Raw genomic sequence first — 19,381 nt, forward strand, 5'->3', positions numbered from 1 at the left:
AGAGAGGAAAAACTGAGCAAAACACAGAAAGATATAGGACAAATAAAAAGAGACAAAGCCAGAAAAAGACTATATATATATATATATACTCTTCTGGCTCTAAATCAGTGGTTCTCAATGGAGAATGATTTTGCCAATGTCAGGAGACACTGGGCAGCGTGTAAAGACACTCCTTGGTGGTCACAATGGAGGGGAGGGACATGCTACTGTCACCCAGTGAGTGGAGGCTCGGATGCTGCTAAACTTCCTACAATGGCTAGGACAGCTCCTGCAGAAAAGAATTATTTGTTCCGAAATATCAATAGTGCCAGGGTCGAGAAATTGTGCCCCAAATGCGGAAACGTCGGGGGCACAGGAGCTTCAAACAGCTCGTATGCCCCCAGCTCAGGGCTGTGTACCTGTAATCTCTCTGCCCCTCTCAGGCGCCCTCAGAGGAGGCTCTGACACTCTGCCCTGGGGCCCCCAGGGAAGCCTGAGGACCTCACTTTCACTTAGCATTTGAGGCTCAGTCCCAGGCAGGACTGGTTTAACCACCTGGTCCACGGGTTGCCTGTTCCAGTTGTGTCCTCCCTCCCTCTTGGCTCCTGACCTCTTGAGTTCTCTCCAGGGCTTGGTCAGAAGCCACCATGAGGGCAGACAAGAGTTCAGTCCATGCACTCATCATTATGGATGAAACCATTGAGAGGGAGAACGACTCACTCGGAGTCACAAAAGTCTTACTATTTTTGGAGTCTGGGCAAGGGAACCGGGAGAGGCCAGCCCTGTGAGTGCTCTCCCAGGAGCTCCAGTCTCCCCCTCACCTCCTTCATCCCAAAATCCACAGCCTCCTGGGCATACCCACTCCTTGACTGTGAGTTACAGAACCGATTCCTCCCATGTCAGGAGGTGCTGCCCTGGGGTGGAGTGGCACAGGGAGGGCTGTGCGAGTCTTAAGGGAGAAGGAGGTCCAGGGTGTCCTTCCTGCCCCTGGAAACCAGCAATGTGGGATGCAGGTTTAAGATGCAAGACTGAGGCTGGGCGTGGTGGCTCACGTCTGTAATCCCAGCACTTTGGGAGGCCGAGACAGGCAGATCAGGAGATCGAGACCATCCTGGCTAACACGGTGAAACCCTGTCTCTACTAAAAAGACAAAAAATTAGCTGGGCATGGTGACGGGCACCTGTAGTCCCAGCTACGTGGGAGGCTGAGGCAGGAGAATGGCGTGAACCCAGTAGGCGTAGCTTGCAGTGAGCCGAGATGGCGCCACTGCATTCCAGCCTGGGCGACAGAGCAAGACTCTGTCTCCAAAAAAAAAAAAAAAAAAAAAAAAAAAAGATGCGAGACTGAAAGTGATTGGTGGGGGTGCTTTCAGGAGCTTCTGGGGGTAGTGCCACCTACCCTAGGGCCACCTTCCCTTACTGATACGATGTTAGGTCCAAAGACCAAGAGAATATTGCAGCCAGAAGCTTATATCCTGCAAATTCGTCCTCCCCTCCCATCCGGACACCCCTATTTTGAGTCTGTTGGCTGATTCATGCACAGCACCAGGTGGAGGAGGCTGAGGAAGAGGAAGAGCATTGGAAAACGACTTTGTCCTCCTCCTATCCTCCTCCCTTCCCAAGCCTCCCTCTCCCAACCTCCCTCCCCAGCATAACGAAGGCCTCATTGCTTTATCCCCTTCCCCACCAGACACTAAACTGGGGTCTTTGAAGCTAAGTAGGTCTTTGAAGCTAAATGGATGAACAAGTGACAAACCACTGGCTTAATGGGCACAAAGGTCTTGGGTTCAAGGTTTGGGTTCTAGCACCTTCCCCCAACCCGGCCCGAACCCACTGACCTGGGTGGGTGGGGATGAAGATAATCCAAATGAACTGTTTGCTCAGGACTGTGTGGCCTGGCCTCTGCCCAGCGGCAGGAACACAAATAGTTTTCCACTTGAAGGGGTCCTTCTCTCCCCTGCCCTACTTCAGCATCCACCTCCCTCCACACACAGACTCCCCCAACACACAGCACATATGACACGTGCCCAATGACATACATACACACAAAACACACCACACACACCATACATACACACATACCAAACCCACCATACACTACACAAACCATGCATACTATACACCAACACACACACACACACACACACATATAGCACGTACATGCACACACACCTTATATGTTACCATATACATCACCTACTACACACCATACACACAACACACATGCAACAATATTTCCACGATACACATATACACAACACACACGTCACACATACCATCACAGATACCACATCCACACACTCTACAGGCCATACCTACACATACCACATATGTCATACACACACAGACACATACCAAACGCACCACAGGCACATCATATACATACAGCATACCACACACAAAACACACCACCAATGCACCTCATGAACACACGCACACACACCACACACAAATGCACATGGGCACACACGCCATACGCACGCCACACACACACTCCCCTTGCTGGGTCTTCCAACTCTGAGTCAGAGAAAGTGAGGACAAAACAGACTCTGAAGCTGGGAAGTGATCCACACACCTGTGACTCTGAACACCCAGGCACCTGCCCCTAGGCTATTGGCACCTGGCTGGCACCAGGAGGTTGGATAAGCCGGGGTTTCTGCCTCTTTCCAGTGGAAAAGTTGAACTAAATGACCTTTCCGACAGCTTCCAGCAAGCTCATGATGGAGCTCTTTGTTGTGGGAAGACGATGGGCCGTGCTTAATGCCATCATTCTTCTGTATGACTGTGCGAGTCACTTGACATCTCTGAAGCTGTGTCGGCCAGTTAGAATGAGGGGGTGTGCTAGGGAGAAAGAAGTGGGCTTGGAATGAGGGATGGGTGTGAATCTTGCCTCTGCCACCTCTATGGCCTTGGGAGACTTCCTTCGCCACGGTGAGCTTTGGTTTCTCCCATCAGTACCATGTGGATAATAATACCTGCCTTGCAGGTTTGTTACGCGTTTACCTGGGAACGCTCAGTTAAAAGGCCTAGCACACGGTAGCAGCTGAATAAATGTCACCTCCATGGGAAGGCTGCCAGATAGAATACTTGCAAAACGTGGGGTATATTTATACTAAAAAATTCTTTGTTGTTTATCTAAAATTGAAATTTGACCACATATCCTGTATTTTACTGGGCACCCACCCCATGCATGGGCACTGTGGACAGTCTGTGGAGCTCCCGAGCAGGGGGTCTACCCAGAGCTAGATTTTGTGCCCTGGCTGGTGAGTGAAGAATGCATTTAAATCTTTGGGGGTTGTTAGAAAACAACCACCATAGCAAAACCAAAGAATAATGTACATTAAAGAGTGTACATAGCTTGCAAAACCTAACATCTTTACATTTCCTATCAGCCCTTCCAGAAAAAGTTTGCTGACCCAAAGGTGATGGGGACTGAGAGGAAAGTCTGGGAGAACTGAGAATCTTCACAATTTATATACCTATTTTGGGCCTGGCAAGAATGAAACGGGAAGAGTCCAGAAAATGGAATTCTCCAGGACATAAGTAGGGGGAGGCAGAGAGTGAGGCAGGTGGCCGGCAGAAGAGGCACTGTGGGAAAGTGGGGCACTCCCTCCTGGGAGCCCTCAACCCTGGGAATGGGCCTGCCCTGACTCCTCCCCTCCTTTCTCACTGCCTAGAGTCTCTCAGGGTAGGCCACTGGGTATTCTGACGTCCAAGGGAGGCCTCACCAGCCTCTCTGAAGGCCTCCCCGGTTGTGACTGGCCTGGGGGCAGGGAGAGAGCCCTGGGTGGAGAAAGAATTGGAGTTCGCACAAGGCCCCCTTGGTAGGTAGGTCTGTGGCTGGCCTGTCTCTTTAAATCTCAGGTAATTTGGGAGGAGGGAGGGAGTGTCCATGCAGCTTTGGCTCCTCCTGCTCACTCCCAGTAGGAGCTCCCGACAGGCCAGCCCTGCAGAGTCCTGGCTGGCTCTGCCAAGTGTAACAAACTCACAGCCCTCTGCAGACTGGCTGGGGCAGCTGGGAGACTCCCAAGGAACTCATCAGGAAGGCAGGAGACAGGAGACGGGACCTCTACAGGGAGAGGGCGGGCCGGCCCTTGGGGGGGCTGATGTGGCCCCAAGGCTGAGTCCCGTCAGGGTCTGGCCTCGGCCTCAGGCCCCCAAGGAGCCGGCCCTACACCCCATGGGGTTGTCCCTGCCCAAGGAGAAAGGGCTAATTCTCTGCCTGTGGAGCAAGTTCTGCAGATGGTTCCAGAGACGGGAGTCCTGGGCCCAGAGCCGAGATGAGCAGAACCTGCTGCAGCAGAAGAGGTAAAGCCCCCTTGGTCTGCTTCCCTTCCAACCTCCCCGGGCCTGCACCTCTACCCCTCACCCCTCCCTCACCTCCCATCTTTGTTTGGCACCTCTGGCTGGACAGGTGGTGCTCCCAGGCCCGGACTGGCTTCTTGGGAGCATTCTGTCTCAAGAGCCTCAGCCCGTAGGGCTGGTGAAAGAGGATGGGGCTGAGATGGGCACAGGTGTTTACTATCTTAAGATCTAATTCAATTCTGCACGCCTTTTGTGAGTACTTCCCTAAGGGCCAGGCGCCTTGCTGGGGCTTGTAAGGATAGAACATCATAGCCCCTCCACCCAAGAGGGGACAAGAGAGGACGGCAGATGAGGACAATGCCTTCCGTATCTCGACTGCTTGCCTCTAGAACAGTCTCTCTGGCAGGAACACATAGTATACATATGTTCGCATGGAGGAATGAGTGAACGATTGAATGAATGAAGCAGAGAGAACCACAGACACCAGGAACCAGAAAATAAGACAAAATGTGAAAAAAAAAGTTACCATTCCTATGCATTTGTCTCATCAGACATTGACCAAGGCCTTACTATTTGCCAAGCACTGCGGGGATATGAAGACCCACAAAGCTCAAACCCAACCTTGAGGTTTATTTCTCTCTCTTAGTGTGGGTGGAGATGTGGGGGAAGCGGGTCAAAATAACAGATGTTCTGAGGACCTGTGCTCTCCTGCATTCAGGTGATGGAAATCGAGACTCTAGAGTTTAAGCCCTAAGGAAATTCACTGGCTGCTTCCAGCTTCTGAAAACTTCCTAAACCCATGTGCTGCTTTCTTCACCATGACAGCTTAGAGTACAGAGCCGGAGAGGAGAAGGGAACTGGAACTCGGGGCTATCCCTGCATGTGGTCTCTTCTTCAAGGTCTCTAATAGAGTTCCCTGCCCAGTTGGTGGCATGCTAGAGAGAAGTCCTGCCTGTTGGGGCTTTCCCTGGGTCACAAAGGAGGCAGATACTATGTCTGTTCATAGACGAAAGCCTGAAGTCTTTGTGTCTTTGGGTTTTTTTCTGTCCCCAGGAGTAGGAGCCTGCTTTAGCCTGACCAGGGAGGCTTCCTGGAGGCCCGTGTGTTTTCTTTTGCTGAAGGATTCTGGGCTGGGGATGGTCTCCTTCTGTGAATTGTGCCTTCCCGTCTCTCACTCCAGCCGCCCACCTCTACCCCAAAGGCCTGGGAGAGTGGGGACTGGAGCACATGTTTGGCTGATGACATCTTGGGGCAACAGAATGGCTTTGTTGTTAGAGAGTAGGTCGTCCTCACTGGCTTCACTCATCCTCTTCCCACTCTTAGGACCCCAGGGTCGGGGGATCCAGGCACAGCGTACAGAAAGGCCTGGGGGATTAGAAGGGGTGGTGGAGATTCCCTGTGTGGGATATCAGGGGAGAGCAGAGTGGAGGCCCTGAGCTGAGTCTGGCTGAGAATAGGCTGCTTCCACATGTCCTGTCTGCCCCCACTTTTCCTCAGATCATATGGGGGCTGCCTCTGCAGCCTTTGGCTAGAAAGCCTTGATGTCACCCTTGGCAGGGATTCCCCCCTCCCTGCTCTGATCTCCCCACTGGCCTCTGCACTTTCTTGGTCTTCTTCTTCCTGGATATCAGGTGTCCAGAGCAATGACTCTCCTTTGGGTGGGCACTTCCCAGAAGGATGCTGAAATTGCCTGCAAGGGGAGTTTCCTAATCTGTGCCGTCAACTAAAGAGAAGGCATGGGGGCACTGAGATAAACATGGGATGACTAAGTAAATAGGAACAATATGGACAAGTGAGGGGTGAGCTAATGGAAGAAAGGAGCACACAATGATTGAGAACCCAGTGCTGTACTAGGTGCTACCACCTGCCTTATCTCTGTCATCCCTGTAACAATAATGGAAGGTGGGTCCTGTTATCCCCCTATGAATGGGGCAGGCTCAGAACCCCAGAGCAAGTAAACGGTGAAGTTGAATTTGTTCCAAAGGGGACTCAAAGGGAGAACTGCGGGGTGGGATTGGGTGAGATTCCATGGTGTACAGGATGGTCTAGTGGGAAAGGAAGGCTTTGAGTCTTTCCAGGATGATTGGTAACCCAAAACTCCTCTTTCTACAGTGGACGTTTCTGGGGGCTTATGGGGCTTAGCATGCAGCCCCCTCTGCTTAAATCTACGTTGTTGAGATCCAAGTCAAGCTCTCAACTTTCTCCCATGTCTTCCAGGTCATCTCTCCCTTGGGCTTGGATTTTCTCACTTCCTGATATTTAACGCATTACACATGTATCGAACATAAGGCACTCCACCTTTCTGCAGAAAATGAATATGACACAGTCCCTGCTCTCAGGAAGTTCTCATGCCTAGGAGCAAAGTTTACTGACAGGCACATACTTGGGCTAAAGGTGAGCTTAGTGGACATCACTAGAAGGGTATAAATGAGTGTTCTGGAAGCATAGAGGAGGAAGTGTGAGATCTGATTTCGGCTGCTGTGGGGTGTCCTGGGCAGCTTCATAGTGGCTGCTTAACCTGAACATACTCCCGCCCATATTCTGACACTTCGTCATCTAAGGAGCAATTTGGAGGGAATGCCATGCTTGTTGGAGCTTTTCTTAGGGTTAAATGCCTGCATGAAATACGTGAATCAAGGGTCTGAAAAGTCAGCCCTGGGCTTCTCTGGTATATTGTGCTCGCCTGCCACGGTAAATACTTACATACATGCCTACTTGCAAATGCGCAGATAGACATGTGCACAAAGGAGCTGTGGCACTTAGGATGGCACCTGATTCCAAATCTCTAAACAACCACTTTGGCTTCCTCATCCCGACTGCCAGGAACATGAGCTGGAGGGAGGTGGCTCACAAGTGCCCAATGTATGCCTCCACCCCACACATTACCGCTCTTTCCTTCATCTGTGGTCACTGCGCAGGCCTGCCCCCCCAACCTCCAAGAAAAATCAGGAGGAGCCATAAAACTAGAAGAACCACATAATTTAGTGGTCAGAGCCTGGGGCTGGATTCTTGGCCAGGCATCCTGCCTTTAACTCCATGTGATCTTCTGGCAATGATTTGATTATGCCGCTTCAGTTTCCTTTTCTGAAGCATGGGAGAACTATTCAGCTGGTGTTAGAGGGCTGTGAAGAGCAAAAGTGATAATGAATGAGATGCTGCAGGAATGAGAGGGGCCATGAACTTCCCCCGCATAGCATTGTATCCACCCAGGAATGCAAGGAGCCATGCACTCCGAGCAGCCCTGTTGTGTACCAGCACCAGCCCTGCCCAGAGGGCACACTCGCTGGTGGGAAAGGTATTTGTGGTGAGACCAGTGGGACCCATGCCTGTCTTCTCTAACTCCTCTTCCAGCCCTGATTAACACTGAGAATCGCAACCAAGAAATGACCAGTGGGGTACGCATTGTGGCTTTGTCTCTGACTTGCTTCCTCCAGCTGTTACATGAGCAAATTTGACTCAATTTCTGGGGGCCTTTCTAGCTCTAAAAATCTTATTTGAACTTTTCTCAAGAGTCTTGTGATCCTGCCTTTTTTTCCAGCAACTAAAACCCAATCTGGACCCATGCACAGAGTGCACATATCTACAAGGATGGAGGAGCAGATGAGGGCATGGGGTGGAGGAGATGGAGAGAGGAAGTCAGGAATTTTTCCCTGGTGGCCCAGAGGCAACCCTGAGAGGGAAGTCATTGATCTGTTTGCTCAAGAAATAACGTGCTAGATTTTGTGCCAGGAAACCCTTAGTTGGGTTTTCACCACTCTAATGTTCAACTAGACCATTCAATTTTATTATAATTAATTGCCTAGTAAAAGAAAACATTCTAGAACCTGAAAATACCTTTCATATTGTTACAATTTCAGATTTGCTCTATAATCTCTTTTGACTACTTCATCAGTGGGAGCTTAAAAGGCTTCATCTTTCTTTCTTTCTTTCTTTCTTTTTTTTTTTCGTTTCTCCCTTAGTTGAGTATTTAATGATCCATAAGAAAACACTTCTCTTTGGGAGGCCGAGGCGGGCGGATCACGAGGTCAGGAGATCGAGACCATCCTGGCTAACACGGTGAAACCCCGTCTCTACTAAAAATGCAAAAAATTAGCCGGGCGAGGCGGCGGGCGCCTGTAGTCCCAGCTACTCGGGAGGCTGAGGCAGGAGAATGGCGTGAACCCGGGAGGCGGAGCTTGCAGTGAGCCGAGATCGCGCCATTGCACTCCAGCCTGGGCGACTAAGCAAGACTCTGTCTCAAAAAAAAAAATAAATAAATAAAATAAAATAAATAAATAAAAATAAAAGAAAACATTTCTATGTATAGGATATTTCTGATTCCTTTCACAGTGAAGACTCCTCATTCTAAAACGGATTATGAATAATTGTACCTCTGAATCAGAGTTTCTTCACCTTGGCACTATTGACATTTTGGACAGGATAATTCTTTGCAGTCAGGGCTGTCCTGTGCAGGGTGCTTAGCCATGTCCCTGCCCTTGACCCCCGTGTTGTGATCTAAACTCCCGTGATGAGTTGCTACTGAAAAATCTATTTGTCCCCCAAGCGCAGGAATCTTTGGATAGATCCGCTCTGTGCACCTCCTTCAGGCACCCAAGGAGAGTCAGGTGTTTTGAGTTCAGCCTTACTCCCAAGCAGGTGAGCTAGGGCTTTCTGTGCTGTCCCCTTGTGGGCATATGAGGTTATTGCAAGTAATGGCTGGGCCGGACACCTTCAAAACCCATCCCCATGCAGGGCCCCCCTTTTTGCTGAATTCTGGAGTTTGCAGTCAGAGGAGGCTAGTTCTCTACAAACCTTGCTGGGTTGGGTCATAAGCTGGTTCTTCACGGAGGGTGTGGTCTGGCTAGGTTGCCAGATAAAATACAGGACACTCAGTTCAATTTAAATTTGAGATAACAAATAAGCTGCTAGTATAAGTGTATCCCAATATTGCATGTGATATTACTTATACTAAAAAAAAATTGTGCATCTAACATTCAAATCTAACTGAGCATCTTGTATTTTTATTCGGTAATGCTAGCAACTCTGGGTCTGACAGTAGCTTTTTGTTTTCCCCAGGCCACTAGAGTGTCAGCAGAGGCTGAAAAATGAATTCATAGGAAATGGAGGTTTATGGGGGACACTTTCAGCTTCAGAGATGCGTAGGGACCAAAGGGGAATCTTTGAGCCTGCCACTGACTATACCACCACTAACATCTAGGATACAGCAAGTAGAACTCTGGACTTGGAAAACGTGCTCTATTGGACCCATTTCTAGATTTGCCATCAATCTTTCACACATTTGGTCAAAATGGGACACAAATGTGGAAGCATATTGGAGGAGGGCAGGGAAGGAATATAAAGATGAGTTAGTGGCTGGTCTCTGCCCTCGAGTACCCTTAGCATAGAGGAAGAGACACAGATACATAGCAATTACAGCACCCAGTGAAAGATGCTGAAATAAAAGTAAGGCCACAGGAGAGAGTGAAGACCTTCCGTGCATCTGTATGTGTGTGTGTGTGTGTGTGTGTGTGTGTGTGTGTGTGTGTGTGTGTGTATGTGTGTGTGTGTGTGTGTATGTGTGTGTGTGTGTGTGTGTGTGTATGTGTGTATGTGTGTGTGTGTGTGTGTGTGTGTGGTGCTAGCGATTGCTTTTCCCCCAGTCTAGGGTATCTAGAGAGGAGAGCTTTGTGCAAATGGTTGATGTGGTGGTGGTGATGAAGGGAATGTAGAAAACTTGTTTTGAAGCTATGTTTGCATACCAAGTGTTCTATTTTTCACTTATACATGCTTGCTGAAGGTTGGCTTAGGGGGCAGCTGATGAAAATAATAAGGAGGAACAGTTAAGTCAAACCACCTTTTGGCATTGCTGCTGATTCATTCACTCTACAGATGGTGTCAGTGAGCATCTACACCATTCTAGGCGTATTTCTAAGCATAGGCGGTGCAGAAGACACAATGAACTGGGGGCTGGGGGAGTTGGATTCTAGAAGGAAAGAGCCATAGGGATATAGGGAGAAGGGTGTGCTCTGCAGTGCTGAGACAGGATGAGACCAAAATGCCAGGTCTAAGGAGTGGGTGGGACATGCAGAGGGTGGAAAAGTAGTTGCACAAAGACCTTAAAGAGCTTCTGTGTTCCTTATCCTTAGCATTTAAGGACCCATTGGACTTTTGCATTTGCCATTTGGAAAGATTATCTCAACAGCATCAAGAAGGATAGATGGGGATAGAGTGCAGGGAAACTGGTTAAAAGAATATTTTGCTAATCTTGGGCTAGAGAATGAGGACTTGAATTAATGAAGGTTAGCAGGAGCAAGAAGGTAGGGACTGAATGAAGAGAGAGCTTTCCATGTTGAACTGACAGGACGTGGTGGCTGCTGCTGTGCATGGGGGCCGGGCAGAGGAGATGAGTGAGCTGATGTCTCCTCTCTGATTGCCCTCCCACCTCCAGCTCTGGAGTCAATTTCTTGCCACTGCCAGCATTTTAGAATGTGAGCTCCTGTCTATGTCTTTTTATATGTCACATAATTGTCAAATTATGGATAAATAGAGTTATTTCATTTACTCCCATAGAAAGACCAAATGGCTCCAGGCCAAGAGAGAAAATTGAATCAAAGGGACCCATGTGTCTTAGTTGGGGTAAGTTCTAATTTTAAAAGAGACTTTTTAGCACACAGTAGGAATAAGAATAAAGAGATGATCTGGGGAGTCAGAGAAGACAATTTTGCCTAAAACAAGCGAGAAGTGGATAATAAGGAGAGACTAATCTGACTCAGGGAAAGAAACTGATCCATGAATCCCAAATTGGGTAAATCCAAGAAGGGTCAGAAGAGGGCAGAATGGGAACATTCAGATTGACATGAAATTCAATGAATGAATCCTCTAGATTGGATTCTCTTTTTTCTCTGCACCTATCATTGTTGCCCATAGTTTATGTCTTAGGGGCCAATAGCCAAAACAAACTAGCACCTAAAGTCCTCTAGACAGCTGGTCTGAAAATGATGGAGAACACTGCTTCGCCAACTTTAATGTGAGCTGTTTGGAAACTCAGCCCCCTGAGCTTGTGTCTGATTTATTGCCACTGGTTTTTGCATGCAAGGATCACTTGAGCAATGCTTCTCAAACTTTCATATGCCCAGGAATCAGCTGGAAATCTCAAACTGCAGATTTGGATTCGCTAGGTGGAAGGGTCAGTCTGAGCATTTCCATTTCTTGTAAGGGCTCATGTGCTGCTGCTGATCCAGGGGTCCACTTTAAGAAGGAAGGCTGTTGAGATGATATGAGAAGAAAGACGAGAGACAGAAAGGAAGAGACAGAAAATGAATGAATGAATGAATGAATGAATGAACACCTAGGAGGAAGGGAAGCTGGGAGCCAGGCTTGTTCTTATGGTCCACTGTTCTTTTGTGTTAAGCCCTGAAGATGCTATTGTTGGGAGGGAAGTACCAGTATTGAAGGGTTCTGCTGAGAAGGTTGAGTAGGCAGAGGATGGTGCACCAGGAGAAATCCTGCTAGCCTCTGCATATGACTTCCTCCACAAAGATGAGACAGGAATTCCTTGCACTCCTCGGTCCATGCAAAACAAGGCTTATCCTGGAGGGCAATCTCAGGGCACCTGGTGAGGGTAAAACAGGACCACTCCAGGGGTAAACTGGTTAGCAGGTAAGCCACATGTCTAAATAGAACTCCTCCCCTCTGTACCTGAAATGCACTAATAATACATTCACACATGATATGTTCTGGTCCCAGGACCCCAGGAGGGAGGGGGAAGGAAACCAGGCATGGACAATCTCAAACGCGCGCAAAATGGGCAACAACTTGATGTGTATTTACTGACTGTAAAGAGAAAAGACATCAATGGCCCCACCTGCCTTGATTGAAGACCCTGAGGTTCCTGCTGCTGAGGCACATACCTCTGTGTATAATGGAGTCAAGCCAGGGTGTTTCCCTCCACAGCTAGGTATGCTTACTGTCTCCAGCTTTCCTATCCATTCCTTTGTAGGATCTGGGAGTCTCCTCTCCTTCTAGCTGCCAAAGAGAATGATATTCAGGCCCTGAACAAGTTGCTCAAGTATGAGGACTGCGAGGTGCACCAGAGAGGTAAGAAGCAGACACGCAGCATGATCTCCTAGGTGAGCCCCACACATGGGGCCTCCCAGGAGTGCCCAGGACCTTGTGCTATTGGCCTCTGAATCTATTGTCCCCAATCCCCTGTCCCATGGAAGCCATATAACCCACCTCTCTGTAAATGCCAGGAGCCATGGGGGAAACGGCGCTACACATAGCAGCCCTCTATGACAACCTGGAGGCCGCCATGGTGCTGATGGAGGCTGCCCCGGAGCTGGTCTTTGAGCCCATGACATCTGAGCTCTATGAGGGTGAGGGGCCCACGGGCCTGGGGTGAAGAGCAGGAGTGGCTGATGGGGTATTTCAAGTCAGTCTCTGGTGGATAATTTGGGAAAGACAAAGGGGATCTGAGCCTCCTACTCTTTTTTTCTCTTCTCTGCCTCCCTTCTGTGTCAGTCCTGACTGCCCATCACTAGCATGCCTGCCCCCTGAAATGCCAGGGGGCCTAGAGAAGAGGAAGAGATGGGCAGCAGCTGGATCCTCTGGGAATCCTGAACACCCGAGGGCTCCCTGTTCTCCATCCCAGGCTGCCCCCGAGGGAAAGAGACCAGGGGTGCATAAGGGAGGGACCCCCTGCAGGATCCTGGGGACAGACCCCTGACTGACAGCTGTCTCTGGGCCAGGTCAGACTGCACTGCACATCGCTGTTGTGAACCAGAACGTGAACCTGGTGCGAGCCCTGCTTGCCCGCAGGGCCAGTGTCTCTGCCAGAGCCACAGGCACTGCCTTCCGCCGTAGTCCCCACAACCTCATCTATTTTGGTGAGAGCAGGTCTGGGCTTGGAGGACGGGCAGGTTGGAAAGGTGGGCAAGGCAGAGCAGGGCCAGGCAGAGGAGGATCCTGCCTTCAGCTGTATCTGTTGGGCAGCTGGAAGGAACAATCCTTTGAGGGCTTAATTAGGTTAGAGGCCAATTTACCCCACGACCCTTCCTCTGGTTCTGCATGAAAACTGTCCCCAGGCCCTGAGCTGAGATGTGGGGGAAGAGAAGGTTGTCACTTGGGGGAGACTGCCCACCCCATCCTGCCATCCTGTGCTCTCCTGCCATGGATCTCTCTGTGTCCACAGGGGAGCACCCTTTGTCCTTTGCTGCCTGTGTGAACAGCGAGGAGATCGTGCGGCTCCTCATTGAGCATGGAGCTGACATCCGGGCCCAGGACTCCCTGGGTAAGAGCTGGGATGGGGAGGGGAGCTGAGATGCTGCAGGGAGCGAGGGGCTGGGTGAAGAGAGGGACTGGGACCTTCAGGAAGACCCCAGGGTGGGGATGGGGACATCAGGGACTTTAGGCCAGTGGCCACATGATACCCTGTGTCCTCCCCAGGAAACACAGTGTTACACATCCTCATCCTCCAGCCCAACAAAACCTTTGCCTGCCAGATGTACAACCTGCTGCTGTCCTACGACAGACATGGGGACCACCTGCAGCCCCTGGACCTCGTGCCCAATCACCAGGGTCTCACCCCCTTCAAGCTGGCTGGAGTGGAGGGTAACACTGTGGTGAGAAACACTCCCCATCCCTGAGGTGTCTTTCTAATGACCCTCAAACTATCCTGTTGGCCCTGGGAGAAACAGAGGTGAACACGATCCCTGATGCTTAGGTCCCACTCTCAACTCATAAAAAATTTTCAACCCCTCTTACTCTTGTTACCTGTTCTCTTTCTTGCCCACTCTTTTTCCCCTGAGGCATTGGGGGTTACAGAGTCTAGATCCCAAGCTGGGATTATCTGTAATGCCCCAGCCCACCTTTCCCTTTCAGCCCCCAGAGCAGGGCCCTCCAGCCTCTCGTCTCTCCTTTCCAAGCTCTGGAGGGAGTCATGGGAGAGGATGAGGAACCTAGGGCATCACTGTGAATGTGGGTTCTTCTGCCCTCTAAAGGCTGTCATCAAAATGAAAGGGCAGCCACCCTCTCCAGGGGTGCTATCCTCCTGCACATGCATCCTATCCACATTCTGTGACTGTCCCCTTTGCTTACTGCTCCTGAGTCATCTTCACTTTCCCTTAGATGTTCCAGCACCTGATGCAGAAGCGGAAGCACACCCAGTGGACATATGGACCACTGACCTCGACTCTATATGACCTCACAGAGATCGACTCCTCAGGGGATGAGCAGTCCCTGCTGGAACTTATCATCACCACCAAGAAGCGGGAGGTACGGTTCATCACAGCAGGCTGTGTCTGGGGAGGGGTGTCAGGGTCTCTGAGCTGCCTGTTCTCCTTTTTTTTTTTTTTTTGAGATGGAGTCTTGCTCTGTCACCCAGGCTGGAATGCAATGGCGCGATCTTGCTCACTGCAAGCTCTGCTCCCAGCTTCAGGCCATTCTCCTGCCTCAGCCTCCCAAGTAGCTAGTACTACAGGCGCCCGCCACCAGGCCCAGCTAATTTTTTGTATTTTTAGTAGAGACAGGGTTTCACCGTGTTAGCCAGGATGGTCTCGATCTCCTGACCTTGTGATCTGCCTGCCTCTGCTTCCCAAAGTGCTGGGATTACAGGCGTGAGCCACCTCGCCCAGCCCTGCCTGTTCTCTTTCTGTTGCAGGCTCGCCAGATCTTGGACCAGACACCAGTGAAGGAGCTGGTGAGCCTCAAGTGGAAGCGGTACGGGCGGCCATACTTCTGCATGCTGGGTGCCATATACTTGCTGTACATCATCTGCTTCACCATCTGCTGCATCTACCGCCCCCTCAAGCCCAGGACCAATAACCGCACGAGCCCCCGGGACAACACACTCTTACAGCAGAAGCTACTTCAGGTGATATCCTTGTAGGAGCAGATCAGCAGGGCAGGACTTGACTCTCTGTTCTCAGACTGGTGTCCCTTCCCTTCCTCACACCATTTCTCCCCTTGCTCTAATCTCAAATATTTGGGTACAAACTCCAAATGCATGCCCACAGAAACACACATATGCTCTTACTCTGAGAGCAGAGTTTGAGAAGAGCCAAACCTAACAGATTAAAAAGAATCTGCTGAGGCTGGTGACCCTGGGCACCATGGAAACGCAGGGCAGATGCCTGAAAGCCCTGAGCGTTTTGACCATTCTTCTCCCCCATCAGGAAGCCTATGTGACCCCTAAGGATGACATCCGGCTGGTGGGGGAGCTGGTGACTGTCATTGGGGCTATCATCATCCTGCTGGTAGAGGTGAGATGTGGATGGAATCTGGGCGAGGCTGTCTGCCCCAGGAATCCAGACTGAGTTCCGGTATCTGAGTGCCTTTGTGTCTCCCTGACTTCTCTTCAGATTCCAGACATCTTCAGAATGGGGGTCACTCGCTTCTTTGGACAGACCATCCTTGGGGGCCCATTCCATGTCCTCATGTGAGTTTCCTTCCTGTTACTCCCATCCCTTCCCTCAACAGGGCTCCAGTTCCACTCCCTGGATTCCTGACCTCTCAAGAACCTTAGCTCCAGAGTCCCCTCTCTAGTGCTATGTGCATGACCCTGTGCATTGAGTGTGGAGAGGCTGAATCTGCATGTGTGGGTACTTTCCCAGCTATATTCTTGCTGTCAGGTCCCTAGGATCATCCCAGCCCTCCCCTCATCACCCTCCTCCCTGCTTCCCCAGCATCACCTATGCCTTCATGGTGCTGGTGACCATGGTGATGCGGCTCATCAGTGCCAGCGGGGAGGTGGTACCCATGTCCTTTGCACTCGTGCTGGGCTGGTGCAACGTCATGTACTTCGCCCGAGGATTCCAGATGCTAGGCCCCTTCACCATCATGATCCAGAAGGTCAGTCCTCCCCACAAGCTCCCTAGAGAAAGGCCCCAGAGCCGCAGTCAGCAGACAGTCCCACAAAGGGCCGAACAGTAGACATTCCAGGCTCTGCAAGCCACGCATGGCCTCACTGCATGTTTTTCTTCTTTTTTAACGATCCTTTAAAAATGTAGAAACCCTTTTCAGTTCAAAGGCCACACCAAAACAGGTCAGGTAGATCTGGTCCACAGGCCATAGATAGCCAACCCCTGTCCTGGAGGGTGAAGCTGTGAGATTTGTCGGGGTTAGACCTATTAGAGGTTGGATGGGGCAACTGCTTGGGGAATGTGTGCAGATGTTCTCTGCCTCCTGCTCCCTCTAGATGATTTTTGGCGATCTGATGCGATTCTGCTGGCTGATGGCTGTGGTCATCCTGGGCTTTGCTTCAGGTAATCATCTGTCCAGGACCAGGGGCCAAGGCAGGGAGGAGATGAGAAAGTCTAGGGGTCACTGGTTCTGGCTAAACTTGGGGAGGAGGAGTAATGCAGAGATCAGAGGAGACCATATGATGTCAGAGGATGTCCAGAGGTCAGAAAAATTGGGAGTGTTAGGGAGAGGTGGCTCTTAGGATCAAGAAGATGAGGCTCATAGAAAACTAGGGACCATAAAAACCCAAAGTTTGGAGCACTGCAGAGCTGATGATATTGAGATGAAGGGACCAGGATGGACATGGATGCAGAGCCCAGGGTGGACTGGTCGTCTGCATGGTTGCCATGGTAACCCTCACCCCCTTGGGTGGAGCAGCCTTCTATATCATCTTCCAGACAGAGGACCCCGAAGAGCTGGGCCACTTTTACGACTACCCCATGGCCCTGTTCAGCACCTTCGAGCTATTCCTTACCATCATTGATGGCCCAGCCAACTACAACGTGGACCTGCCCTTCATGTACAGCATCACCTACGCTGCCTTCGCCATCATCGCCACGCTGCTCATGCTCAACCTCCTCATTGCCATGATGGGCGACACTCACTGGCGAGTGGCCCATGAGCGCGATGAGCTGTGGAGGGCCCAGGTGAGCCCCCTGGTGGCTGGGAGGGTTAGGGCAAGTCATCACCTTCCTACCAAGGAACCTGCCAAGCTGAGAGAGAGGCAGGATATCTCCACCCCACTTATGTTTGGACAGTTGTGGCAAAGCAAGCAAAATCATGCAAAATGTACAGAAGCACTGATTAGCAATTCAACCAGGCAATACTGGAATCGCTGAGAAGAATGCCTCACAGTTCTCTCAACAGTTAAAAGCTCAGTGTTTTCTAGAGGAATCAACAAGAGATAAAAGAAAATTAACAGTGGCTAAAACTGCACTCTGTACATTTTGTTCCCAAATAAAAACTGGAGTATCAAGTCTTCTTGATGATATTTAAGTCTGCAACATTTGATATGGAAAGCTGGATGTGTTAAAAAAAATAATGCCACCCAAACTACCTATAGTAGCAGAAGCTATCTTCAGCCAGATCTTCAAATAGGGAGAGAAGACCATGAGATGAATCAAATCCTCATTTAAAAAACACCTAGAAAATAATTTATCTAAAAAAAATTATTTCAGCAAAATAATGGAAATTTCCCAAACTGGAAGGCATTTAATTATGCTGTGTAGAAAACGGAGTGGAAAAACTAAGCTGGGAAATAAGGTTCGCTGAGAAAAATATTTTCTCCAGGAATATATATTGATATTCTAAGTGGGATGTTTATATTTATAAGTGGCCTTTATGTCTGTAGGGTCAAAATATCTGGGAGCCCTTAAGAGCCCTTTCTATTTGCTTTGTCTGGTGCCTGTGCTCCTGGGAATGGGGCTTCCGCCTCCTGTCTTTCTCCTGCCTCTGGCCTGGCTGCATCACGGATGTCAGGCCATTGGGTAAAGAACTGTTGGTCTCAAGCTCTATCAACTCTCTCCCACTGAAGATGGTCAACAAAGGCTGCCCCACCTCCCAGATCCAGGGGTGTAGTTCATCACCCCTGGGGAAACCACGAGCTCCCAAGTTTCCTTGGCATTGCTAGACTGTTTTCCTTTGCCCTGCATCCTCTCCTCCTCCCGCCTTCTTCTCCATCTGCAGCTCTCTTTCCTCTGTCTGCACCCAGCCTCATCTCTGACTTCCCCTTTTGTCCCCTTACACAGATTGTGGCCACCACGGTGATGCTGGAGCGGAAGCTGCCTCGCTGCCTGTGGCCTCGCTCTGGGATCTGCGGACGGGAGTATGGCCTGGGGGACCGCTGGTTCCTGCGGTGAGTGACATGCGGGGGTAGGTGTCCCCTGAGAAGCCTCATCGGCAGGGTATCCCTCTGCTCAGACAGCTTCCTGCTCCTGGGGTCCCTGTGGAGGCCTGTATGCTCCCTAGGCTCTATGCTTGTTGACTGAGCTGGTGAGGAAGGGGTCCCGTCTGGAGCCTGGATTTCTCCAAGCATCCAGGGAGCCTGTGGCAGAGTCTGCTGCTTCCTGAGGCCTAGCTGCCAAGGGGCCAGTGACCCAGGCATCCACCATGGCTGCACAGAAGGGAAAAGGCCAGCAATGGCAGGGATGGGGGGACCGGGGATAAGAGACAAGCATCCTTCTTGTATCTGCTCTTCAAGTCCTGGCTGTGTCTCAAGTCCCTGCATTCCACAGGGTGGAAGACAGGCAGGATCTCAACCGGCAGCGGATCCAACGCTACGCACAGGCCTTCCACACCCGGGGCTCTGAGGATTTGGACAAAGACTCGGTGGAAAAACTAGAGCTGGGCTGTCCCTTCAGCCCCCACCTGTCCCTTCCTACCCCCTCAGTGTCTCGAAGTACCTCCCGCAGCAGTGCCAATTGGGAAAGGCTTCGGCAGGGGACCCTGAGGAGAGACCTGCGTGGGATAATCAACAGGGGTCTGGAGGACGGGGAGGGCTGGGAATACCAGATTTGACTGCGTGCTCTCACTTGACTTCCCGGAACTTGCTCTCATTTTCCTGGGAGCATCAAACAAAACAAAAACCAAACACCCAGAGGTCTCATCTCCCAGGCCCCAGGGAAGAAAGAGGAGTAGCATGAATGCCAAGGAATGTACATGGAGAATCACTGCTCCAGGCCTGCGTTACTCCTTCCGTTCTGGGGCAGATGGAGCCCAGCCCAAGCACGGGGCTGGGAGGGCGTGAGGAGCTCTCCTGCGGCCTGCTCCTCACCCATTCCGACAGGAGCACGGCACATCTGAACACTGTAAAAACAGGCCAGCCGCTCAGGCACTTGGTCTCCACCTCAGGGTCATAAGCGGGGAGAGAGAGTGCCCTTCCC

The 19,381-nt window shown here is 50.7% G+C and overlaps 1 protein-coding gene across 1 annotated transcript; it reads left to right on the plus strand.

Annotated features, from left to right (window-relative positions):
- The first annotated feature begins 3,836 nt into the window (after positions 1-3,836).
- Positions 3,837-19,145, plus strand: LOC105471197 (transient receptor potential cation channel subfamily V member 6). Its single transcript, XM_071094344.1, has 15 exons — positions 3,837-4,286; positions 12,262-12,359; positions 12,515-12,637; positions 13,010-13,147; positions 13,453-13,551; positions 13,707-13,882; positions 14,388-14,534; positions 14,920-15,132; positions 15,434-15,520; positions 15,620-15,696; positions 15,944-16,109; positions 16,456-16,522; positions 16,878-17,146; positions 18,248-18,354; positions 18,734-19,145. Exons 1-15 carry the CDS (start codon positions 3,871-3,873, stop codon positions 19,014-19,016), a joined length of 2,466 nt encoding a protein of 821 aa, XP_070950445.1. The 5' UTR covers positions 3,837-3,870; the 3' UTR covers positions 19,017-19,145.
- The last annotated feature ends 236 nt before the right edge of the window (positions 19,146-19,381 follow it).

Source organism: Macaca nemestrina, chromosome 4, assembly GCF_043159975.1.
Source record: "Macaca nemestrina isolate mMacNem1 chromosome 4, mMacNem.hap1, whole genome shotgun sequence".
Lineage (NCBI taxonomy): Eukaryota > Metazoa > Chordata > Mammalia > Primates > Cercopithecidae > Macaca > Macaca nemestrina.